The 26,646-nt window shown below is 38.2% G+C and overlaps 1 protein-coding gene across 3 annotated transcripts in view; it reads right to left on the reverse strand.

The window, feature by feature from the left end:
- Cntnap5 (contactin associated protein family member 5) overlaps window positions 1-26,646 on the reverse strand; it is a 779,115-nt gene that overhangs the window by 125,079 nt on the left and 627,390 nt on the right. For all 3 annotated transcript variants that reach the window (XM_063258867.1, XM_063258866.1, XM_063258868.1), the window contains 3 exons: window positions 24,437-24,564; window positions 24,099-24,269; window positions 16,220-16,438 (listed from right to left, as the gene is read on the reverse strand). In XM_063258867.1, the coding sequence (XP_063114937.1) occupies window positions 16,220-16,438; window positions 24,099-24,269; window positions 24,437-24,564 (518 nt within the window). The remainder of the gene's footprint in view (window positions 1-16,219; window positions 16,439-24,098; window positions 24,270-24,436; window positions 24,565-26,646) is intronic.

A 26,646-nucleotide genomic window follows, 5' to 3' on the forward strand; every position in this document is an offset into this window, starting at 1 on the left:
TTGTCTTTAGCAGTATTGATATGGTGTAATACATTCATTGGTTTGTATATGTTGAAACCACCCCTGCATTCCTGGGATGAATCCATTTTGTCATAGTGTATGATCTTCTTGATGATTTGCTGCATTGTTTGCCTGCATTTAATTGAGGATTTTTGCTTCTATTTTCATTAGGGAGATTGGCCTGTAATTCTGTTTTTTGGTTGAGTCTTTCTCTGCTTTTGATATTATGGTAATATTTGCTTCCAGGAATGAGTTAGGGAGACTTGCTTCCCTCTTAAGTTCATCAAGAGTTTGAGGAATGCTGGCATTAAGTCTTCCCTAATTTTTTTCCAGAATTCAGCAGTGAATCCATCTGAACCTGGGCTTTTTTTGTTGGTAAGGTTCTAATTACATTTTCAATTTCATTAACTGAAATTGGCTTTTTCAGCAGTTTTACATCTTTTTGGTCCAGCTTTGTTAACTCATGTTTCTAAGAATCTGTCGACTTCATCAATATTATCTATGAGAATAAAGGTTTTTGAAGTAGGTATTAATCATCTTCTGTATTTCCACAGAGTCTGTAGTGATTTCAACCTTTTCATTTTTTATTGCATGAATTTGAGAGTTTTCTTTCCTCTTTTTGATAAGGTCGGCTAGGAGTTTATCAATTTTTATTTATTCAAAGAGCCAACTCTTTATTAATTCTTCATATTATTTTTTTTTACTTCCAATTGTATTGCTCTGACATTTATATATTTTCATTCCTTTTTTGGGGGGAGTTGGACTTGACTTTCTCTTCTTTTTCTAGAAGCTTGACATGCAGCATTAGGTTATTTGTGTTCTTTCCATTTTCCTGATGTGAGAATTCACTGTGGTAAATTTCCTCCTGAGGCCCACTTTCAGCATGTTTCCCAGGTTCTAATAAGTTGTGTTTTCAATTTTATTTGATTGTAGCTATTGCTAAATTTCTTCTTTAATTTCTTTTTTGATCCATTGGTTGTTTAGGAGAGTGTTATTTAATTTCCAAATGTTTTGGGGGTTCTTGTGGTTTCTTCTATCATTAATTTCCAATTTTATTGTGCTATGGTCAGATAATACACGTGGGATTATTTCAATTCTTTTCATTTACTTAAGCATGTTATGTGGGCTAGTACATGGTCTATTTTAGAGAGTGATCCATGTGCAGCTGAGAAGAATGTGTATTCTGATGTCACTGAGTGGAATACTTGGTACATATCTACTAGGCCCATTTGTTCGAAAGTTGGATTCAGTTCTGTTATTTCTTTGTTGTTTTTGTTTGGCTTATCTGTCTCTTTGTGACAATGGAGTGTTAACATCCCCCATTATAATTGTATTATTGCTTGTTTGATTTTTCATTTCTATGAACATTTATCTTACAGAGTTGGGCACTGCTATATTTGGTGCATATATATTTATGATTGTATTTTCTTCCTCTTGAAGTTTTCCCCTAACAAGTATGTACTGACCTTCTTTATCTCTTTTGATCATCCTTGAAGTTCACATTGTCTGCAGATGGACTAGCCATTTCCACTTTTTTGTGGGTTCCTGTGGCATGGAGTATTGTTTTCCATCCTCTGACTTTTAGTCTATGAATTTACTTTTGAGTTAAACATATTTCTTATATACAGCATATGGTTGGATTTTGTTTGTTTAATTCACTTTGTCAGCTTATTTATTTTTATTGGTAAGTTGACGCCATTTTTATTGATGAATGTAGCACATAAAAACCAATATGTCTTTGTCATGTTATCTTTCTGTTGTTGGTTCTCCACTTTTCCCCTCTGTTTAAATGTTTCCTCTTTCGTGGTTTCCTTCTGCTGTTCTTAGAATTGTAGTATCTTTCAGTACTCTTTATAGTGCTGATTTGGGGTCATGAATTTCTTCAGTTGTTCTTTATCATGTTATTTCTCTATCCATTTTGAAAGCTAGTTTTTCTGGGTACATCAGTCTGAGTTGGAAGCTGTTTTCTTTCAGGACTTCAGCCACTTAACTGCAAGATCTTCTTGACTTGATGGTTTGTGTTGAGAAGTCTGCTGTGATTCTGATAGTGTTTCCTTCATAGGAAATCTGTTTCTTTTCTCTGACAGCTTTTGGTATTCTGTTCTGGTGCAGAATTTCTGAGATCTTAATTATTGTATATTTGAGTGAAGATTTATTTTGGGAATGGCTAATTTGGGTTCTATGTGCCTCATTTATTCGTATAAAAGTTATCTTCCCATGCTTGCAAAATTTTCTGCTATTATTTCTTTTTTTTTTTTTTTTTTTTTCGGTACCAACGATTGAACTCACAACCTTGTGCTTGCTAGGCAGGCATTTATGCCACTGAGCTAAATCCCTGATACTTCTGCTATTATTTCTGTAAATAATCTTCTTATGTCATCTGTGTTGACTTCTGCTTCTTCGTTGACACCTATCAGTTGTATATTGTTTCTCTTTGGATCATTTTGCCACTGTTGAATTTTGTTTTCTCGTTCCTTGCTATTTTTAAGATATCTTTTCTTTCCATGACAATTAGCTTTTATCCTGCTTCAAGGTTGGAGAGTCTGTTTCAGTCAAGTGGCTTTGTTGAGTAGAATTTTTAAGTTCTTGTATATCTCTTTGAATCTGTTTCATGCATTCTAATTCTGTCTAATTGTGTCTTATATTGTTCATTGGTTTGCATCATTATCTTATGTTCCTCTATTTTTATACAACTTCTTCAGATATACTCAACATTTCTTTCATAGTATCTGTCATATTTTTAACTTAGAGATTATTTCTAATCTGAGTTCCTGTATATATTCATAGAGTTGTTTCTCTACTTTAGTTGTTATCATTTAAGAAAGCTCAGTTGTGTGATTTTCAATGTGTTCCATGCCATTGCCTCTTAGGTTTATTTGCAGTTGGTTAGAGGTCTAAGACTTGCATCTTGCTCATTCATTTTGTCATTTTCCTCTGGGACCTGCATGGCTGGCCAAGTGCTCCTGATGAACTGCATTGGGATTCTGGGCTGGGCAGAACTCAGATCCTCCAAAACCTGACTAGCCAGGGTGCACCCCCAATCTATAGTGGCAGGGTCTTGTGCTGTGAAGCAGAGCTTGAAATCTCCAAGACCTGTTAGCTAGGTTGGTTACTCCCTGATGGATGGCTCTGGAGCTCTGAGCTGGGCAGGGATCAGTACCTCTGTGACTTGTGTGGCTGGCTAGATGGATTGTGCTGTGGCTGCAAACTTGGAAAAGTTCAGATCCTCTAGGACTGTGTGCCTAGCCAGGACCCACCCAAGGAGTATGATACTGAAGTCTTGCTCTTGGCTGGATGGAGTTTGAATCCTCTGGACTGGTGCAGCTAGTCAGCATGCACCCTCAGAGTGTGTTACCAGGGTCTTGAATCTGGCTGGACAAAGTTCAGATCCTCTGGGTCCCACATAGTTAGCTAGGATGCACCTCTGGAGTACAGCATTGGACCCTGCACTGTGATGGGCAAAGCTCAAAATCTCAAGGACTCATCAGCTAGGCTGCTGAGCTAGGATCCTCTGGAACTTGTGTGGCTAGCCAGGATGTACCCCAAGTATGGTGCCAGGGCCTTGCACCTGACTGCACAGAGTTTGGATTCTCTCCTCTACAGGTTTATAGAAAGACTTCAAGTGAAATAAGATGGATTTCACATAGTCCACAGAAGACTTTTATGCACAACAGAAGACACAGAGTGAAACTACTTGTGAAAAATTCAGTAGCAAGCTGTCAGTGCAGCATGTATAAAAACTATAACATACTTCTTAATGCTTATGCAGCTGATGCACCTGGAAAGAAGGTGGAATTTGGGGCTTCCTTGACATGAAGTTAAATATTTTGTCATGCACTGATTAGCCAAATTAACTATGGAATCACCTAACCTTCAGCTACTTGCTCTGTAACTTAAGAATAAATCAATTTCCCATGTTTACAGAAGGGCTTAGTTAAGATCATGGAATTGTTTGTGATCAATTATTGTTGTTTCCTTTATCCTACCTCTTGAGTCCTCAAAAATGGCAAGAAACAGGTAGACAGATAGATAGATAGATAGATAGATAGATAGATAGATAGACAGACAGATAGATGATAGAGACATAGGTCCTCAAACTTAACAACTCAAATTGTTTGTAAAACACAAGTTTTCTGCCTAGAATGTGGAATAGGACTGTAACTTAACTTTTCATTGAGAGTTCATTTTGACAATTTCAGAGATTTATACTCCTTGGAAATTTCCAAATAGCAGGGCAGATTCAAAGTTTTTAAGTGTTTTGCTTCCCACTGAAAATCTAGGATTCTGCCTGGTGAATTTTCTGCTATAAGATAGTATGTGTGTTAAGGAACAGCAAACCAGGAAACAAAGTTAAATAAAGAGGCATTTGTTTGGTGCTAGAAATTTGCCAAGAGCCTAGAGGAAATAGAGGTCTGGTCTGTCCTTAAATAACAGGCATTTCATTTCAAATTCATGAATTTAAGGACCCACTTGCCTATGCTAAGTGGATAACATATGCAACTCTTTGAGGTCTACCATGTGGACTTAAAGAAAAGACCAGGAGAGATGGTGAATAGAAAAACACTCTGCTCAGGGTCATTTGTCATTTGTTTTCTGTATCTTCTATGTGGCTAGCCGGGACCTCCTAAGACCCATTCATTTCCAGCCCCTCATGTTACAAATGTATCACATCTTGGTTTAGCAAATAATTAGATCAGAAAAGAAAGAGAAATAAAGCTGAAAAGAAATAAAGTCATAAGTTAAAAGACGATTAAGTAATACAGCAGCTGCGAGGCAAGGAGCTAACTAAGCATGAAGAGGGCTGGAGATATGCCACGCAGGGCAGGTGCTTGACTTCTCCAAAGCACATTAGGATATTATGCCAGTAAATGCACACATGAAATTTGCTATCTGCATTCAAACACTGAGACAAAACACTCTTGGGGCATGAATCTAGTTTCCTCTTCTTCTATGATGAAACTCCACTGTATTTCAGTTTTGATAAGTGACACCCAAGCAGGCCAAGAGGCCAACTCCAAATTTCATTCTTCTGCCTGTTTCAATTTTGGCAAGCAAATCTCCTTTTAATCACAAGATAAATCAATTACACATGCAGCAGTTCATACAAGAAGGTTCATTATTTCTCTCCCAAGATTGCGTAGACTAAAAAGGGTAGGATTTATATAGTAAAAATTTTCCCTTCCTTATTTCATAATCATTCCCTGTTATGCATTGGAATAACTCTTCATGTGTCTTGTTAGTGTCATTTTATTTTAGCTGAGGTGGAGAATGTAAGATCTATTGCGCCTTGCCTTGCATGTGATTTAGTTAACAAATTTATAAACAGCAAAAGGTGACTGAGGTGATTTCCCTGGCACAATTGTATTCCTTGAGGTGTGAGACATGCAGTGTCTGGTAAGAACTCCCCTGAATAAAGGAACACGTTACTTCTAGTTGCCAACAAACAAAGTGATGCTGTGAGACTTTCTGCAGCAAAACTGCACAAAGCAATAAATCTCAACCTTCTTCTGGCTCTGTTATGTTCTTTACAAAGTAGAAAATCTAAATATTAGATTCTTTTACTCTTCATTGAAAGGAATATGCAGACTAAAGGAAATGTTCATATTTCCCCATCACACACACGCGTGCACACACACACACACACACACACATACACACACGCACACTGAACCAGAATAATTGCTTGTTCTCTACATATTTGTGGTGATATTAACTACTACCCGTAGAGTGTTACATGAGGTGTACACATTTTTTAAAACATAAATTCTCCACAGAAATACAACTGCAGTCTTTGTTTTTCTTCCTCACATACAGCTCTGTTCCACCAACACAGCCTTATGCATTTGCTCCTCCAGATTCCTCTGCTTCTTTCTACGCTTAAAAGCCATGCACTTGATACAGCACCTGCACCTCTGCCTGAATCCTGACTCTTCCCACCCACTCACCACTTCACAATCAGGATGGGTGGAATTTGGAGATTGCTTCTCCCATTCTTGTTCAATGCAAAATATTCCCAGATATCCTGTGTTGCTGGAAGGCAATTAGACCTTGGGGACCTGTTACTGACTTGCTGTTAGAGCCTCATTGGAATTGGATCACTGGAGATGTGTGACCTGGAATGAGATGTACTTCTCCCTGTCTCATTTCTTTCTCTGTTTCCTGGCTGACATATGGTGAGTAGTATTCCTCTGTCAGCCCCTTCTACCATGCCTTTCTGCCTTGGTGACAATGAATATAGACAGAATTTTCTGAATACAGTGATCCCAATAAATCTCTCCATCTTTAAGTTGCAGGTGTCAAGTATTTTGCTTCAGAACCAGGAAAATGACTAATAAAGAAATCTGGTACGGAAGGGGGGTTGTTGGTAAGACTATTCATGACCACAGGTCCAGAAGTGTTTAGAAATAATTTGCAAGGGCAGAACGCAATGGGATTGGAGATGACTGCTCGAGATGATTAGGTTTTGTAAGATGAAGAAGCAGATATTGGGGTCATTTTGGTCAAAGCTCAGAAGGTCAAAATGGTGATAGGTATGTGGAGAGTAAAGGCCAAGTTCAAGAGCTTTCAGTTGGAAACAAGAAATCCATTGGCAGTTGGTGTAGAGGGTATGTGTGTTAAAATATAATTGGCTTCATTTCCCCAGATCCCAAAACTTTGCTTGAGACTTATATGAAGAAAGTAGACTAATTAATCTGGCAGAGGAAATTTCAAAGCACCCAACATTTGAGTGGTGGCATGGATACTATTGATTGCTTTTAAGTAGATCAACAGTGAAAAGCAGTAGCAAAACGCAGATGTAAAAAGTCTGCAGTTTTATGAGAAAGAAAGCATCTGAAAAGTTGAAGCTTTGGAGGTAAGCACCTGCCTTGCAAGCAGGCAGTCATGAGTTTGATCCCTGGTACTGATAAAAAGGAAAAAGGAAAAAAAAAAGAAGTTAAGTATTTTGCATTAAGACAATAGGAAAGATGGCATAATACCATTTTAGGAATCAGTGACACTATGGTTTTCAAGTTCAATAATACAGAACTGTAAAGTTTCCATTTGAAAAGACAGCCCCTGGGCCTTCTGCTTTAGACAGCTTTCTAGCAAAAATGATTCTCTGAGAATCATTTTCTAGTTTTCAGCCATCCAAGTACTAAAGACCTCTTTAGTCTTGACTCAAGGGGATCTGACTACTGCTTGAGCTTGTGAAAGACTTTGGCATCATCTCCATGATGCTGGTTTTACAGACATGCAGAATGCAAGAGTTATGGGTCATGGAGGCTTCCACCCAAAGGAAGGCCTGGGAGGCGAGATGATGTGTTCCTGAGAGGAGGAAGAAGGGAGCTGTCAGCATGAAGCCAAAGTGCAATGGAGAGCCCTGGAAGCTGCAGATATAGGAATATGAGTCTTTTGCTGAAGGAATCCACAGTGAGGGAGAGAAGTGAGCCTAAGAAAATGGCCATTTGAGCTACAGCCAGCAAAGTCCTAGGGGTGGGGTCACCCAAAGCATTAGAAGTTCCTATCTCTCTACTGCTTGCCCCAGGTGTTGGACACAAAGCTTTAGGATTTAATGTATGCTCCATTGTTTAAATCTTGTTTTGGTTCACAATCCTATCTTAACAGTAGCCATTAAAACCACTTATTGATGAATTTACTTTTCTAGGTAGCATTGAGGTGGAAAATAAAAGAGAGCGAGGAAAGAATCCTTGACCATGTAAGTTTTGGTGTAAAGGTTCAAGGTGGGGCGTGGAAAATGGAAGATTATCTGGCCTCATTATAAAGAGGAGGTTCAAGTAGCTACTCCAGGACAACTGGGAGTGCCAGCATCATGCATGTGCTGGGAGGGAATGCAAGGTCTTGAGGCTCTCTGAAGGCCTTGCTGTGGGCCCGCCCAGCAAAAAGCAGGGCACGGAAGCACAGCATCTCTGAGGAACTAGGACATCCAGGCCTCAGTTATACTTTCAGAGACCTGAATAAACAAGTGACTGGGTAAATCAGACATTTGATTCCTATGAGCTAAGCATATACACAAATCCAGGCTGCCTTATAAGATTTGACTCTCTCACAGACTAAATTTTATACTCTTTCCCCAATATTAGGAGAAGAAAACAGTCAGGAAAGCATTACTTCTTGTAGGAGAAATAGAATATCAAATATGTTTCTGCACAGTTAAGAACAGGTTTGTCTTACCCACTTCCTACTACTTTGAATATCCACCTCAAAGATGACAGCATATAGGACCTGCTTAGAACACCAAAGCATCTCCCTGCTTAGCCAGCACTCCTTAAAAAGCAGAGGTCCTTTACTCATCTCCATGTTCTCTTGAATGATCCAGGACTGATAACAGAACATGGCCTCCAAAAATATTTATTGAATTAACAGCAGTAGAAGCCAACTATAAATAAAGAGCAAGAAAGACACAGAGCAGGCAGAAGGGAAAGGTGAATTAACCTTTTGCTCCTTGAAAATGATGCAAACACAACTGAAGAAGTCAATGGTCTTTAAAATAATCTTTGAATGAAAAAGCAGGCTACAAAAAGGGCAATTCCTGGGAAAATGAAGGATACATTTTTAAGAAAATTTCTTTGATAAAAAAAAAAAATCTGTCTTCATGCTGCTGATTTATTCTCAGTCATCCCAAAAGAAGGTCAAAAGCTGAGAGGGAACTGTGACTGCTTTGCTGCTGCCACAGATGTGTGATGGATGTGGTCAACTTTGAGATTATGCCATGAAACCAATGGTATCCTTGAGTCACAAGTGAAGAGGGTATCTCTTTCTGGTCTGGGTTCTTGTCTTCACTACCAGAGTAGACGCAATTCCCTATTTTCTTTCTCAAACAAAAAATGTTAGCAACAATGTGATCTGGTAATAATATCTCTGCAGGTGAACCAATCCAGCTTCAAAATGTGATTTTGAAAATCCCTTTCACTTCAGAGAGAGTTGTTGAGGTGATCATAGCTATAACCCATCCTGTCTCAAAAGGTCTCAGCATTTGAGAGATTTGCACGTCAGGTACCTGACACAGGGGGATCGTTCTGTAGAATGGTGAGAAAAAGAGGTAAAATGCAGTATAGGGAAGGATCTGTCTTCCTGGAATCATCATAAGTGTCTCTTATAAATGCTAAGGCACCCCCATTTCCAGAAAGGGTACCTCATTATTCCAGTGAGATGGGTCACAAATCAATTCCCACTTGGAATGGTCGCATGTGCCCATATTTAGAAGCCTTACCAGGAACAGGAATCCTAAATGAAATAAGGTCATGCTCATCGCCTCATGCTATTCTTGGACTTCACTTGTAATGATTATTATTAAGCTCAGAGGTCAGATGGAATGACTGAGGCCCCAAAAAGGACAATGAGTTTCCATAAAGCTATTGTGGAATGGTCAGAATTTGGAGCTTAGTGTTCATTAACTTTTCTGAATTAGATATTTATTGAACACAAAATATTGTGTATCAGTGAAACTACACTAAGCCCAGAAGATATAAAATTCAATTTTAAAAATGTATCTTTTTGTAAGGAAATCAGTAGAAAGGAGAGATGTAAAAATTAAACCATCACAGAGAAGTGTGATCAGTGTGATCACAGAAATGTGGGGGGTGATGCAGAAAAGATCCCCCAAGAGAAGGATTTAATAGGAGTCACAAGAAATCTGTATCATAAATGATGTGGCATCTTCCTGGGACATGAGGTGTGGGAGTAGATTCATTTTAATTAGAGGGATGGGGCCTTCAGAAGGTAATGAAAAAAAATGAAGCAAACTTGATGAAAATGACACATTTATTTAAAAATTTTTCAAGGAAAGTGGGAGAGGAGGCCACATAACAATGATTTTCACATAATAAAATTAATTCAAGTTTTAAAATGTTTGTATATAGGCTGCACCAAAACCAAAACAGAAAAACCCTTCTGATTCTGTCTCAGATTTGGGTCTCTAGGGTGCAGGCCCAGAGATGGAGTTAAGGGAGTGGGGTGTTTGTTTAGAAGGTTACCTGGGAACTACACTTAGGGAATGGAGAAAAAGCAAGCAGGAGTGAGAAGGGAGAGGTGGCCACACACACATGAACACAGCTTACCACACCCCCTGGGAGTGTCAGGCTCTAAGAATCCATCAGAGCCCTCCTGCTTTCTCTCCTGGCCTCTGCTGGACACTGATAGGGAGTCTCTTGGGCAGGACATAACCTTGGTCAGGATTCCTCTTAGTCCAAGCGGAGTCCCTGAAGAGGACCCTGGGCAAAGTTTCTCAGACCATACTGTAGGTGTCTAAGGGTCTCTACAGAGTGGACCGAGCCTGGATCACAGTCCTTGCTCCTTAGCAGCACCAGGGTGAAGAAGGGAGAAGCTGAACTCATACATGGATCTCCTTCCCTTCTACAAAACAACCTTTCTTACTGCAGAAGCTTTACCTTCATCTCTTTCTCTCATGATCAGAAGAAACTTGCTAACAAGATGAGAATAGAGTACAATCTGTCAGTAACATTTTGTGGATGTTTTCACCTATCTACCAGCCACTGCTCTCCTCAAAGGATTCCCCATGCCTCCTCCAAGTCAGCAAAGTGTTGCCAGAGACTTAGAGAAATTGAATGGGCTCAGAAGCTGGGCTCGCTGACTGGCGAGCAGTCTTGCAGCATCTGCAGCCTGGGTTTGCTCGTACCCAGCCTGAGGTTTCCTGTGCTGCTGCTCAGCATGTCCTGGTCATATTGGGGGCACCTGGGCTGTGGGAAATGGACATCTGAATTCTCCCTTCTCTGCCCTCCTCAGAGTGGGGCCTAAATGTACAGGAAACATGTTTCATCTGCTGGAGAAATCTGACTTGAGTGTCTCTGAGCAATTATACTCCTAAATGCAATAGTGATATTCTAAGGATTTTTTGTGTTGTTATAAATGGTGAAAACCGCATGTCCCCAAATAATAAAATTATTATTTATACTATTGAATTTGTGTTTCCTAACTCTCAGAAGACTAGCTTCTTGGGCTGCATTAAAAAATAAGTATATGGTATATAACTATACACTATACTCTCTACGTGAGTATGTACTATACTCTCCTTGGGGGGGGGAATGAAACAAACAATGACAGAAATACAGTGTTATTCCTGATATGTTTTTCTACCAAAAAATAAATAACTAAATGGAAATCAAGCAAAACAAGAAAACTGTTCTGCTCCAGTTATTCAATATCAATCAACAGAGACAATATATAATGAAATGAGCTTCAAATATGAGTAGGTTTTAGTTAAACATTTTAGAATTGTTTTTTGAATATTAAGGCACAAAATCCACTAAAATGGGCCATTAAACTTCATTAAATACTTTCAATTCTCAATTCTTTAAAGAAGAAATAATTTTTTGCAGAAATGAGATTTGATTACTCACTTCTTTGAATATAAAAATATTACCAATACTCTGTAAAGACTTAGCAAGCTAAAAGGATTTAATTTTATGATTCAGTGGTATTACAGGGGTAAGTATTAAAAGGAGAATCAGGTGCTTCATCATTATTTTTAATTGAAGAAATATTTTCAAATGTTTTAGTTAGTACACAATCATATATTCATGGGAAGTATGTGATATTTTGCTATATGTACACAATATATAATGATCAAATCAGGGAAATTAGCATTTCTAGCATTTCAAATTTTTTTCATTGTGTTGATAAAATTCAAATTCTACTTTTCTAGCTAGCTTAAAATATACAAAATATTATTTTTAACTATAGACACTCTGTTCTCTCAAAGAGCACTAGAATGTATTCCTCTAATCTAAATGCAATTATGGCCAGGTCTGATGGTACACATCTGTAAATCCAGCCCTCTGGAGGCAGAGGTAGGAGAATCACTGTGAATTTGACAGCAGCCTGGGCTACATAATAAGTTTAAGGCTAGTCTGAATTACACAATGAGACCCCGTCTCAAAAAGACAATAAATAAATGTAATTACGTATCCTTTAACTGATCTCTTTCTCTCCCCAGACTCTCATGACCACTATTTTACCATGTCAAGCTGCCAACATTTTTATTTTCCCGGTATTAGTAAAGAATCATTTATTGAGTGACTATTGTGTTTCTAGGATTTTGTTTTGTTATGCAGAAGCTAGCTGAAGTTCTCAAGGAAAGTGTCTCTCACCAAGTTCTTAAACTAAATAGAACAAATTCCTGTATGTAATCATTACCAGGAACATCTAAAGCCATATGCCATTTTCTTCTGAGACAAATGATTCAGTTATACTTTTTTTTTTTTTTTTGTCTTTTTCCTTTTTATCGGTACCAGGGATCGAACTCACGACTGCCTGCTTGCTTATGCTGCTGAGCTAAATCCCCAGCCCCTGATTCAGTTATACTTGATATATTACTTTTAAAATAATTACCTTTTTGTCAAATTATAATACTCAGAAACTGGTAAAATGTTGATAAGACAAAGATTGGCTTACTCTTTGCTTCTCCATTGGCATAATGCCAGGTGTCACTGTTCAGTGCTTCACCTACTAAATAGGACAAAATATGATGCTGCAGCTGTCCCCAGTGAGAGCAGAGTGCAGGGTAACACACCATGTCCTCCAGTGGGGGACTCTACTGCTTGCATCAGGACAGCCACCCTCCAGAAACCTCCCTGAGCTCAAAAGGAAGCTCCTCATTAGAGCACAAGCAGCAGGCGCTCATCTGTGAGGCTGGACAATGCCACTGAATGTGAGTTCATGATGTGCCTCAGAACAAAACCACACACACTATGTTATCCACACGTTCATCATGGATATCAGAGATTAGTGATTACATACTCTCATAGAAACTGAAGATGCATTTTTGGAAACTCTTAGGCTTTTATTTTTATCAAGTTGCTATAATATCTTCTTAAGGGATTATAAGTTTGGTATTATTGCAGTTTATTTTAACACCAATAGAACAGTTGAGCTGGAGGGAAGAAAATTGGTCCATGGAAGAAAAAGGAGAAGGAAATAAAGTCATTAAAGGAGACTTAGACACACACATTTTCACAAACTTCTCCTCTATACTTGCAGTGTATTTGGAAAGATTTTATACAAAATGTATAAAGAATGAGACACTGTCCTTGCTGTTATACAAGCCTGGGCATAGGAAAAGGCATGGTTGTTGCTCCTAATGCATGGAGCATAGGAAGAGGCATGGTTGTTGCTCCTAATGCATGGAGCATAGGAAGAGGCATGGTTGTTGCTTCTAATACATGGAGGTAGCAGATCTTCAGGTCTGGAAAGATGAGTTACTATTCCTTGTTGTCATCTGTAGATAGACAACAGTGAACTGCGGCTCCTAAGTTTTTAAACCAAAATATCATGGTTTGTAGTCACAAGCCTGGAATATATACATATTCAAAACCCTTCACTTTAAGCAGTGTGTGGTGGCTTCTTGATTTATCTTGTCTCATTTTCATATTAGTAGACACACAATCAGGAGCCAAGCAGAGCTGTGACAGCACAACAGCTGCAATGGTAGAACTGTCACCACTTGCAGCATACACTTAGAAAGGTCCACAATGGGGAAATTTTTCCTGCTGTATTAAAAAAAATTCAGCCTGTGCAATGGTATGGATGCAAATGTACCTAATGTAGTGCTACAACAGCCTGAAAATTTGCTGGATTTTGGGAATCAAGCATACATTGACTCATGCATCCACACCTCAACTTGTCACAATGTTTCAATGACAAGGCAGTGTCTAGAGCCACACTATATTTCCCACAATGCAATCTGAGTGCAATACTGAGGGGGTGTTCTGATAATTACAATGCTGAATGGTAGTCTGTTTTGACTGAGTGATTCTTCAGAGACTAAAGATAACCAGGCAGACATACCCAAATTAATATTCATGTTATATGTACTCAGTTTGTCCTAGCCAACAGCAATGATACCTCTTCCTGCCTAGCAAACATAAATATCCAGCATATTTAAGTTTCCAAATCATGAAGAATGCAGTTCTTCATTTGGACTACTATAACTGTGTAGAGCTTATTTATTTATTTATGTGCTGAATAACTGAATTATATAAAATAGAAATGTTATGAATTGTTTTTTCTTTGTTTTGGGGCCTGACATTTTTAAATACATGTACCACCAAGTACTCAACAATGAAATTTTCACCAGCAGGCTCATATGACCTCCAGCAACATGCTTTTATCTTCAAGTACATTAAGACAAGTCCAATAAAGGATAATAACATCTGAGATGCAACTTATTGGAGAGAAACAGAACAGGAGCAGGTGTTTTCTCTGCGCTGACCTTGCTTCCAGATCCACAAGGCATCTCCTCCAGACCCATCAATATGCCCCTGCAGCTCAGGGTATTTGTGGTCAATTTAACAGAAATGGTAGAAATAAAAACTCACCACAAAGTACAGCTGCCTGCCTTCTCTTTTGACTTCCACAAAGTTTATATTGAACCCCATATTAATCTCATTCCTACATGAAATTTGCATGAGAGGGTAAAAGAATTATTCAAACTTTATAAATCTCTTCAGCCAGAAAGATTCATTAATAATGCATGAAGAAAACTAAAATTTAGCATGAAATATAATTTATGAAAATTGCAAAAATGAATTGATTCCACAAAAAAAGTTATGTTAGGGATGACCAGGAAGCTTCCTCAGAAAATAATTTGTGAGATTTAAGTAGAATTAAAATAACACTATGTTTTAAAAAGTATTTTAGTTGTAAATTATATCAACTATACGAGTTGTTAATTAAGTAAATGTACTACAATCATAAAATATTCTGGTCACTTTTAACTTCTGCTTGACATGGGAAACATGGCAGAAGAAGAGAAGAGTTATGAAGGCATGTGACATCTATTACATGAGGCTTTCAGTGACTTCTCAAAGTTAACTTTCAAAAGTTGAAGAATTTATTTTTCTGAACTTAAGCAAATATAACATCTGCTTTTAGAGAGGATGGTTTTTAATTACTAATTAATGCTTTTTAGTGCTAACAAAGTAATTTTTAATTACTAATGAGTCCAGTCTGGACTGTAACTTGTGAAATCTAATAAGAAAGAAAGAAAGAAAGAAAGAAAGAAAGAAAGAAAGAAAGAAAGAAAGAAAGAAACTGAAAGGAAAGAAAGGGAGGGAAGAAAGGCAAAGGAAGGGAAGTAGAGAGGAGGAAGAGAAAAGAAAAGACAAAAATCAGGCTCCAGCATATTGTCATATTCTGTCACTCACTTACATCCCTGATCTGTATTCTGTAATTTTCAGTGCTATGCATATTCTTGGACTTTCAACTGTTACAATAGCTCTAATTAGTTTAAAGCTCTGTTTTCTATTTAAAACTTTACAAGCTTCCTTCAACCCAGTATCAAAAATTACAACTGCAAAAATGTCTTTGCATCAGTCCAGGAAATTACCTGATATATCTGAAATTGTCTGTCATATGTGAGCACAGGGCACCACACACACACACACACACACACACACACACACACACACACACCTGACCACTAGCTTCTTGAAAAACTGAAATTTCTGAATTCATCTTTAAATCATCTTGACTGAACAAGACTGCCTAACCCATGCCAGATGCTTAATCACCACGAATATGAAGAAGGAAAGGAAGGATACAGAAATAAAATCAAATTCTACTGATGCTACTTCAGAGACAAGCTGCCCGTTCACACGAACAGTGTATTTCAGGTTATTCTCAACTGCAGAGGGGAAAAGACCAGTAAAGAGATGCCTGTCCAGGGACCAAGGTTACTCTTCTGTACGTGCAGAAAGTAGCTATCTAAGTGATGCTGTGTAATCAGGGAAAGCCCAGTTTAAAAATACCAGTCTTTCCCCAACCATATTGCTGACATTGGAAGGTCCTTTGAGTGAATTCTACTGTTTCATGACACTACATTGCTGGCAAGGTGGCCCTCTGACTTGGAGTCTATACCCACTGCAGTGTATAGCCAGATGCTATATCCTTTTCTGAAGCGAAGATTTTGAATGTAATTATGAAAAACAAGCTTTCCCTAAACATCCAAACATAATATGTACAAAAAGAAAATGCACAGAGTCAGGAAAGCAGTTCAAAATTTATGAAGGGGGAGCACAAGTGTTGGGACTACGGCTAAGGAAGCCCAAAAGGAAGAACTTGCAGAATGGAATCTATGTTTGTAAATAAAGGCATATGTTAGTCATTTCTCAGTTCTAAAATAAGAGCAGTTGTTCCTGGGCCTGGTCGCTGAGTGGCCTTCTAGGGTTTTCAGCACAAAGTATGTCTTAAAAATGTACCATACCTACAAACAGCTGGCTGTTCAGCTGCAGGCGGAAGTGGCCCTCCTCAGAGGTCTCCCTGGTGCTCCGGGGAAGGCTGTCCACCTGGAGTGAGGTCTCTTTGAGGCTCCTCTCTGCCCGAACGTAATGCCATTGGTTGTCATTCAGTGGAGAAAGAGACCGGACGACAAGCTCTACAGGGCCATTCCCAACATCAATGGCAAATGTGATCTCCGAGGGAGCTGGAACCACACAGAGAAACAGGAAGGAGGATGAAGGCAGCCATTGTTGTGTGAATGACACACGGAATGAATGGCAGGAACTATTTTGAATCAGTGTATGCAGGAAGAACATCCTTCTAAGTCCCTGCAGCACTGACATCACTAGTAATAGAAACAACCACAAAACACTGAGGTACACATGTTCTGCATACTCTTAGGTGATCCTTAATTTGAACATTCAGAAATAGAACAAGGACCTGGGCCCCTATGTCCTATGTTTGATAACCACTCGTGTGTGTGTGTATAGTAGCTCTGAGTTTCCCAAGATCTACTCTGGTTCAGCTGTGCATTCCTCTGTTTCTGCAGACATAGGGTTAGTAAGCAGCTCCACTTATTCAGGCAGGAGCCTTATCTGCTGGGAAATCCAGCGCCCTCGTCCATGTTTAATGAACTTAATATAATTGTTTATATCATTCCCATAGCTAAAAAACAAAATGAAGTCAAGAACGTTTAAGTGCCTCTCTCCAAGACTTCACTACACAAATTCGATTATCAGGTGTCATGCCAAACACAAACTATGATGTTATGATTCTAACCTAAAACTTGCCCCCAAAGTCTTATGTGTTGAGAAGTAGGGAATCCGGAAGGTGATGGAACCATAGAAGGCTCTACAAGCATCACTGGATGAATCCACTGATGAGTTTATAACAGAGACGGGTAAGGAGGTGGGGCCCAGCTGGAGGAGACCAGTCACTGGACAGTGTCCTGGAAGAATGGGTGCTTGTTCCCATGTTCTCCCTCCTCTCTGCTGCCTCCACACGCCTTTCCTGCATGTCTGTGTCAGAGCCAGCCAACCATAGACTGAACACTCAGAAGTCCAATATTCATTTCCTCTTCTCAGTTCCTGGTGTCCGGTGTTTTGTCTCAGCATTGAGAAAGCTGACTAACACATATGCATTCTCTCATTTTAGCCTTGCAAACCATCGTAGGAAAAATACATCATTATCCCTACTTTATGAGTGAGAAGAATTTCAATAAGTGTGAATAAAAATGTCCTCTGGGTTTCCCAGATACTAAGTAGAATCTGACTTCAGAGGCAGAATTTCTTACTAAGTTGCCCTATTGAATATATTCTTACATTTTCCATTATTACATAACAGTTTTCTAGGTCTGAAATAAGTATAGACTTAATTATAAAATGAATTTGAAGAGAAGGCAGCCTTCTGTGAGTAACTGCAATTTTCATGTGCCACAGCTTTCCCTCCTCTATACTGTGTCACTGTCCCTTTTCCCTTAACACTTAGCCCAGGAAATAAGTACTTATTTAACACCATCATCAATTGCCAGTATAAATTAAAGAAATGTCAGAAGACGAACATCACCCTAGGTCACTACCTGCGCAGCCATTAAGCAGTAACAGAAAGCTATCCTTAGTACAGCAATCACCTATAGAGAATTTCAAGTGACATACAATTTTGAATTGCTTCCTTTCATGAGAAGGCCTGACCTCAAAGAGAAGCAGAAAATTGGACTTTAAGAGCATACTCTAGAGTCATCCTTCCCAAAGCAATTTTTCATTGTACCATGCCCATCATCAGGTTAGTTACATTTTAATCCTGATGATTTTCTTAGGACTGTACCTGGCACACAGCGTGGGCACAAGATGTGGTAACTGTGGCTGTTAGTGCTGCAGTCCATAGTTTTCCACTCCAGCCCTGGTTGTGACTTTTAAGGCATCTTGTTTGGACATTCAAAGCCCTCAGCCCTGCTCTCCTGCTCCTTTCAAACTAGAACGTGGTCTCAGTGATGCCTAGGCTTCGGGAAAATGTAGCAACTCTACTATAATAGGGGAGGCAGAATCTTGGAAACCTAGTTCATAAGTACCTGTTTTGCTCTGAAGATCAAAGGGTAAAGCTGGGTGAGAACTTGGGAAGGGATATTAAAGATCTAGCTAAAAACCTTCTTGCAATGCCAGCCTTATGAATATTAAGTTTCACTCTGAGAGCAGGTCTTTGGGGACGGCCTGCCACACTCCATGGCTGTCCCAGCCCTGCCTTCACATGAGATTTCCTGTCTGTACTTAGCTCAGCTGAACCTTGTGTACTCCTCTTATACAAGGATGGGTTTACTGTCTCTCTCACCCATTTGCAAACTGCAGAGGATCCCTTTACTCACTTTGGACTTAGCACTCAGCATCAAATCAAAATTCTATGCATTAAAGCATTGTTGAACTGCACATATGAAATGCAGTTTTGAAATGTTTTTTGGTGACTTTCAGCTAAAATTTTTTGGATCTTTGGAAAATCTTTTCTGAAAAATTATAATATACTTTTATTCAAATAATAATTAGAGACCTGTAATGTTTAGATATTCCTTCTACATCTGAAAGACAATCAGCAAATCCAATAGTGATAGGTACTATGCATTGAGTATTTACCATAAACTGTGCATTTGCTTAGAATTGTTATGAATTAATTCATTGAAGCCTCACTACATTGTTAGGAGACAGGTGCTCCTCTCACAGATGAGAGGTCCAGGTCATAAACAGGATTGTCCAGTGGAATGGTGTGGAACAGAATTGGAAAGAAGGTAGTGTAGCCGCAGAGCTCATTTTAAAACTACTGTCCTCCAAACAAAATTTTCGACCCCAAACCTGTGCAGTCTTGCAGGGCAGTAAAAGCCTGAAACATAATTACAGACACCTGACAACAACTGAATGTGAATCGCATGAGTGCATGGCTAGAGGCTGTGCGGCAGAGCACTGAGGTCAACATAAGCTCTCAGCAGCCAGAGGAAGAAACATCACCCATAGCATGATGGTGGGAAGCGAGGAGGCCCAAGACAACATTAGCTGTCATATGAACTTGACCTCTGGCCTCTAAACCTCCAACTGTCTCGTAGACGTCTTCTCTCACTATTTGTTCTTTTATGGTCACAATTAAAACTAAGGAGTCATCTTGGCCTTTGGATGAGTTTCTTTCAAGCCAAGTGGTGGGTTTGGATAATTGAGAGACTACTGTAAGTGGAGGAGCTCACCACTGACTGCTGAGAAACTTAGTAAAGCAGAGTATGAAAGTCCCCTGAGAGAATGTCTATCACATGTTTCTAGGACAGGAGAGGGCTCCAGTGTGATGCTTTCTCACAGCCTGGCAGAAATGTATACAGACCAGTGTGCCAAGTAGACAATCCAATTAGCCCCCACTGGAGGTTCTCGTCCTGCTACTCAACCCTGAACTTCATGGATCTGGAACTGAGACTTCGCTGTTTGTCAGGCCCTGGAGCAATCGCAAGGTCCATTTATGGAAAAACAGTCTTTAATGTAGTCAAGTAGCCTCTTCCATATGATCATTTCAAAATGAGAAATATAAACTAAACCAAATATGGTTATGCTTTTTGGAGACACAGATTCTTTGAGATTCTCATGAAACCATGATCATTATCTTTCACAACATAGTTTTTGACAAAACTGAAGACACTTCCTGAATGTCCCATTCCTTGTCATCTGGAAGGAAATAATTCTGTGTTTTCTAAAGTCCTGATATTCTTCATTCCTGAAAGAGTTTTGCAAAAATTGGTAGGAGACCCACAGAAAAGCAGAGTCATAGGGCTACATAATGGATTCCAACCTTTCATAGTCATATAACTCCAGGCTTACTGTCTGTGAGGTTATCTTTCTCATCTGCTCTTTGGACTATGAGTTGGACAACCATGATGTGGTACATTAGTCTCATAGTCATATATAAGACTATTTACAAACAAAATGAATTAATGTAAAGAATTTAGCAGACTGTCAAATCATAGTAATCACTCAACAATCTAGTGATCTCTGTTAGTAGTATTAATTTTTATTATTCTCTGAGGTTCTAACCTCAGCACAGACCAATTAATATCACAGGTGGTTCTTATATAACACATTTTCGTTGTAAAATATAAATCTGAGTGTTTGTATGTGTTTGCTTTTTCTCTTACTAAGCAACTCAAGAAAATTCTATTATTTTTATTTAATTTACATTGAGATGAATTGCAGAGCACACTTGAACTGATATTATTTTAAATCAATCATAAAAGATAAAAAGATTAAACTGCAATCACTTAGATAACATGATAGTAACATATTTTTTATTAGGTCACAAATAGTATGAGGATTACAATTGCTAAACACTCATCTGTCAAAAAATAGCTACTTACTAGTTCTTCATCTATTTTCAGGCATTTTTCAGAGAAGTTATATATTTTAATCCTAACATGCAGTCAACATGCTCTTCTGGGTTTTCAGCAAATGTGGCTCCACTTCCCGACAGAAGTGGGCCTAGCATAAACACTCTGCAAAAGTGGTTTGTCATCTTTTGTATCTTGGCTAGGTGAGCTGCATTTCAGAGGATTATTGGGTAACTGGATGAAAATTATCCATTTTCAGGGATAAGGCACAGCTAGCCTTAGAGCAAAGTAAATATTCAGAAGTCAGAACAGAGAAAGAGGTTGTTCAGACCACTTTGTATTAAATTGCTGAATTTAGTCAGCAATAAAGCCAGCCCTTTGTCTAGCCTTCTTCTCTGTACCAGTACCGTGGATTCCCTTCCTTGTGCTGCCATTTCACATGGAGTTTTCTGTTAATTGCAGTTAAAGACATTTGGTGTATGTGAGGATAGCCAACTCTATGCTACGTAAATCATTACTACAGAGGTGACAAAATTTCTAATACAGCTCATGTATCAGCTCCATGAACATACATTTGAATGCATGTTCGGTTCTACAACCAGACCCTTTTTATGTTGCTGTGGTGAATTTGGGAGACTATTCCTTCCTGCTCTTCCTCAAAGAGACCTGATTATCTATATTTACTTGCAACAGAGATCACTGCCAACAAAGAAATTTTTTTTTTTTTTATAATTTCATTGGAAACACAGTCACTAAGATTCAAGGGGATGGTGAACTGTCTGTTTTTTTCATAGAGGACAGACTAATCCCAAGGTGACACAACTCAAGAGTCTCAGCTGGAAATGACCCAAAAAGCAATGGACTGAAAATTTCATGGAGATCTGCTGTTCCCTGTCCAACAATTTCATATATCAACCTTGGAAGCTGATATTCAGGTAGTTGGAAAGGAATACTCCTTGGGGACAGGAAAGAAGTCTATTCTGAGCCATGACATCTGCTGGAAGGACACCCCTTTTCCATGTATCTGGTCTGCAGGGATTTTCTGCTGTAAATTCTTTAGGTAAAAATTCTATCTGCCAGAAACACAGAGTATAAGTTTAGCTATGAATAGCACATGACAGATCCCCCCCCCAGTATGAAACTTTCCCATCCAAATATTCATAAGTATAATGATAAATTTAAGAGCTATGAAGTTCTAAAATTTAAGTATTTGTCATGTAAAAATATTTTGTTATGCAGTATTCGTCAATCCAGTGAGGAAGTATACATCACATAATTATGACTGTTAATCTTTTGTAAATGAAATACCAACTTAATATTTTAAAAAGATTTGTGCAACCCAAAGGGCAACATACATTACTACAAATAATAAACAAATTGGACATCGATAGGTAATTGACACTAAATCATGGCTCATTATCTTGTGATAATGTACCATAGCATTTGTCATGGCTTTAATGAGTCAAAGGGCCATGGGGCCTGATTTTTATTAAATTTACTTTGAGGTTATTTTATCTGTATTATAAAGTGGTTGGCACTCAGCTTAACATTTTCTAAGCCCGGCCAAGTTAGGCAGGAGGGATTTTATTTCATACCAAAGCCACAAGAGCTTCCTCCCATTAGTAGTTCAAATCCTTGGAGTAAAAGGAGGTTAAGACTACCAATTAAAAAGCTCTCTTTCCTTGTGTGTATTGTGCTGCAGTTGCAAAAGAAGCACTTAGCTGCTTGGCAATTTTCTAGAGAGACTCACACAAATACCTCTGCTACCTCCTCCAGCCAAAGCATTTGTCCCCTTACTGGAGCTCTCATATTCCCAATTCCTGATGCCAAGAAAATGCTTATGCTTTCAAGGCTTTCCATGCAGTCACATCTGGGCTGTGATGCAGTCAACTGCCTCACTCAAAGCATAGGAAAAAATGATTAGAAATGGAAGGATGGGGAATCCAGTGACAAGCACAAATCATCACAGCTGTAGCCACAGAAAAGACAAGGTGAAGGAGCAGGCCATCCTGCTCATAAGCCATAAGGGAATGCACAAAGAAAAGAGAATCTCGATCCAATAGCAAAAGCAGTTGGAAATATATCTCTTTCTATCCTCATCATCACTTTCCAGTTGTTTTAAGAATTTCCATTAATAAAACATTCTTCCACCAAAAGATTTTGTTGTTTGTCTATGTTTTAACAAAAGTTAAAGTTATTCTAAAATTTTAATCATGAATTTATAAACTTCAAATCAGTATGTTATTAATTACCACTTAATAAATAGTATGGTCGGGGGGAATATGGACAACTTCAGGTATACTGTTGACTCCTGTACATGCAGACCCAAATAAATGTTTATTTTCAAGAGTTAGAAGTCAACTTTGGATTTTTCTTTTATAAAATTCCTGCACTGCCATTGTTTCCCTGCAGTCTGTCTTGGAATGCATGAATTAACATGTTCCCCATGAGAGCTGGACACAAACACTGTGTTCCCAGAAAGTTTAAGCAATTCTTAACATTTCAGAGCCTCATTTTTACCTAATAGGAGGGTAATATAGGATAATTTTCTTGCAAAAATATTCCTTGGAATTATTTTGATTGCAGAGACATTTGGGAGATGTAAGAATTAATATTTAAGAAAGACATAGTGTCATTATTTCTGAAGTTCATTATGAAACAAAATGTTTACAAACTTTTACTCAACAGCCTTATTTTTAAAGTCCTTTTAACTTTTATATTTATAGATTTATGTGAAAAAGAAATGTAATCTAAAATTAGTAGAAAACATTCTTTGCTTAAAATAAAAGAAGAAAAACATGACTTTTTTTGAGTGCCAGAAATCAAATTCATACATATGTATATATATATATATATATATATATATATATATATATATATCCTTTTTATAAAAGTGAATTAATTAACCACTGTATTGGTTTCTCTTAGGCACTGCATGATTATTTTTATTAGCATGATTACACATATAAAGTGTTCAACGGTAGAACATTTTATCTAGCACATATTGACTGCTTTCCTTTTATTTTTTAATAATTATCTGCACATAGGAGACAGAGTGTTGACAAGAAAACATGCATTCTGGAATCTAGTTCTGAGACTGTATCACTGTCCACGGTTTAGATGTGGAGAAACCTTGGGAATCTGATAGGATGGTCACACTGCACTCATGTCTAGAGATGTTAGGTAATTACTTTCGCAGCACAGGGGCAAGAAAAGTTGATCACATTTATGAACAAAAGGCATAATATTAATCCCTTCTATCTTCTGTAAACATTGTGGTCTAACGGTGTACAAAGCTGAAAGTTACAGTAAAAAGATTGTTCATGGCTCAGATAATGGGCCTGATAGTATGCATTCATGGCATTTTTAGAACACATTTTGATAAGAAAGTAAGTGATGAATGTTGAGAGCATCCACTGAACTAGACATTATCACTGCTGATGTCCTAGTGGTTTGTGGAAAAGATAAGGTTATGCTTTCTTCTGTTGACCAATGAAATTAATTCATAAATGAGGGCACTCACAGCTTATTTCAAGTCGGATGAAGTCTTTAATGCCAAGATTTTCCAGGAAAACTCCAGATAAAGCGGTGGTTTTAAAAAAGAAGGAAATGTCGGCACTGAATTCCGCATGGAAGGTAGGAAAGTGGAGATAAGAGGCTTCCGTGTAAAATGAGACAGCATTCCAGAAGTGTCCTGCAAATGACACAGTCCTTAAGTACAGATCATGGCTTTCAGTGGGGTAAGGAACTGGGCATAGAGATAATCAGGACTACAGGACACCGCAGGGAAAAGGGATCAGGGACTAACCACATCTCCTGCTCATGTAACTCAGGGAAAGCTTCCCTCGATTTAGTACTCACGGTCACCATAGCAACGCAAGGGACCAATTCTCCAAGCAGCTTCTGAGTTTGATCTGTTGGTATCAGTGATAACTATCTGCGTGACAGGCAAGTGGTCTTTGAAGGACAGAAAGCCAGTATCATTTGTCCTGAAAAATAGAAATAAAAACATAGAAAGTTAAGAAAGAAAAAAGAAAGGGAATAAAATGTGGGTCATCTAGGACCCAGATATTGAAAACTCCCTTTTCACTAGTGATTTGGGCTGATTAGAGCAGGATTAGGCAGGGAGGGGTGTAACAGAAAGTCTTGGATCTCAGGAGTGCGTGTGAAGCTGGAACGCCAATTTCAAACCCATGGCCCACTGCCAAACACCATTGGATTGCACATCTTTGTTAAGTGTGCCTGCAGAAACACAGAGTTTATGAAACTTTCTGTTGTGTATTGTGGCTAGGAACACCCTTCCTGCCCAGTGCAACACCAATGTGACATTAACTATCACTTCCATTCACCAAAAAAAGAGTAGCCATCTTAGTAGCCAACTTCAAATAGGCATCATCAATCCCTTTCCACGGTGCCTCCAGGGACTTTTTTCAATCAACTGCCAACATTTGTAATCAGTTTTCGATGTTTCTTATCACCTTTTAACTCATATAAGAAAAATCTTTTACAGTTCAAAGTTCCTTTTCTCCCTTTGCAAGTTCTTGGCAGTTAAAGATTCTGGCTTTGTTCATGTTACTTATGCAAATCAAGAATTTACTGCTTCCTTTTTTACAATTTTACAAAAAGAGGAGCAAGTCATTATTTTCCCCCTTATTACATTGCATTTTAGGTGTAAGGTGGGGATTATGCCATTTTTCTGAGAGTAAAAATGGATAGGAAGAAGGTGACACTGACTGCACAAATATTTTAAGCCAGAAATACACAAGGAGATAGAGCTGGGGCACACAGTTCAGAGAAAGAATTCTTATGTAGCATGCAGGAAGTCTTCTTCAATCTCTAGCACTACAGAAAGATGATAGATATATAGATAGATAGATAGATAGATAGATAGATAGATAGATAGATACATGCATACATACATAGGTAGGCAGACAAAGGAATACAAAAAAAAAACTCTCCTTGCAATACTGTTTTTTTGTTTTGCACTGGGGATCAAACTTACAACCTCGTACTTGCGAGGCAGGTGCTTTTATGCTGCTGAGCTAAATGCCCTGCCCTCCTTGTAATACTTTCATAAGTGAATGAAATTATTCCCATTTACACATAGAGACACTGGCTGAGAGACATTAGGTAATATTATAGGCAACAAGTGCATGAATCAAGACAGGTTCTTGATACTCTTCAGTAATACAACATGTACTTCAAGGACAAAGCTTCAGAAGCACACAGATTTCTTCTGGACTTCCAACTCCCTGCTCCTATCTATGTTACTCCGGGCCTATAATTTCTTTCTATGATCCTTAGTGTGCTAAGTGTTTAAATGGAGATACATCTGATAATAGCTTGAACAGGATTAAATGGGATTATATAACCACTGAACATGCTACATGATCTATGTTAAATGATCAGAATAGCAATGGTGACTTCTATTTTAGTTCTCTTTATTGTCACTGAAGTACTCTGTAGTCTCAGGTGAGCCAACCTATTTTTATGCATTCAGCAGTGTTTCTGTGTTGAATATTACTTATTATGTAGCAAGTGGAAAATTACATTTTAAAATATAGAGTAACTTTTGAAAGTTTGAGAAATCATTTAACAATTGGTTATATAAATAAATCATCACTTGGATACTTTCCCTTACTTATAAAGAATTAAAGAAATATATTATACTATATCTATGATTTGACTACATATTTAGAAACCAGAAATACTCACATGATCTAGAATAAGGTTTATTTCCAGGTTGAAAACACAGGTATAAATGCTGCATAGACACAGCACAAACTTGTATTTACACTCCAAACTCTTTTTCAAGCTGAGAAATGTTAAAGCAAATCTCAAATTTCTACAGTAGAATAGAGACCAAACCCAAACTGAAAATAGTGGATTCTGAAGTCTGCCCTTCAAATGCTCATATAGCCTGTCACATCCGGTCTGTATCAATTTAATATCCTTGTGACATATATAGACACCATTCTGTGAGTAAATGTCTTTCCAAATAAGAGAGGAAAGAATTCATATTTAGTTGGATGATGCAAGGCATATTACTAAGAATACTTTCCATTTGAAAA

The sequence above is a fragment of the Cavia porcellus genome, unplaced genomic scaffold (assembly GCF_034190915.1).
Source record: "Cavia porcellus strain 051 isolate PalLab524CR breed Dunkin Hartley unplaced genomic scaffold, mCavPor4.1 scaffold_12, whole genome shotgun sequence".
Lineage (NCBI taxonomy): Eukaryota > Metazoa > Chordata > Mammalia > Rodentia > Caviidae > Cavia > Cavia porcellus.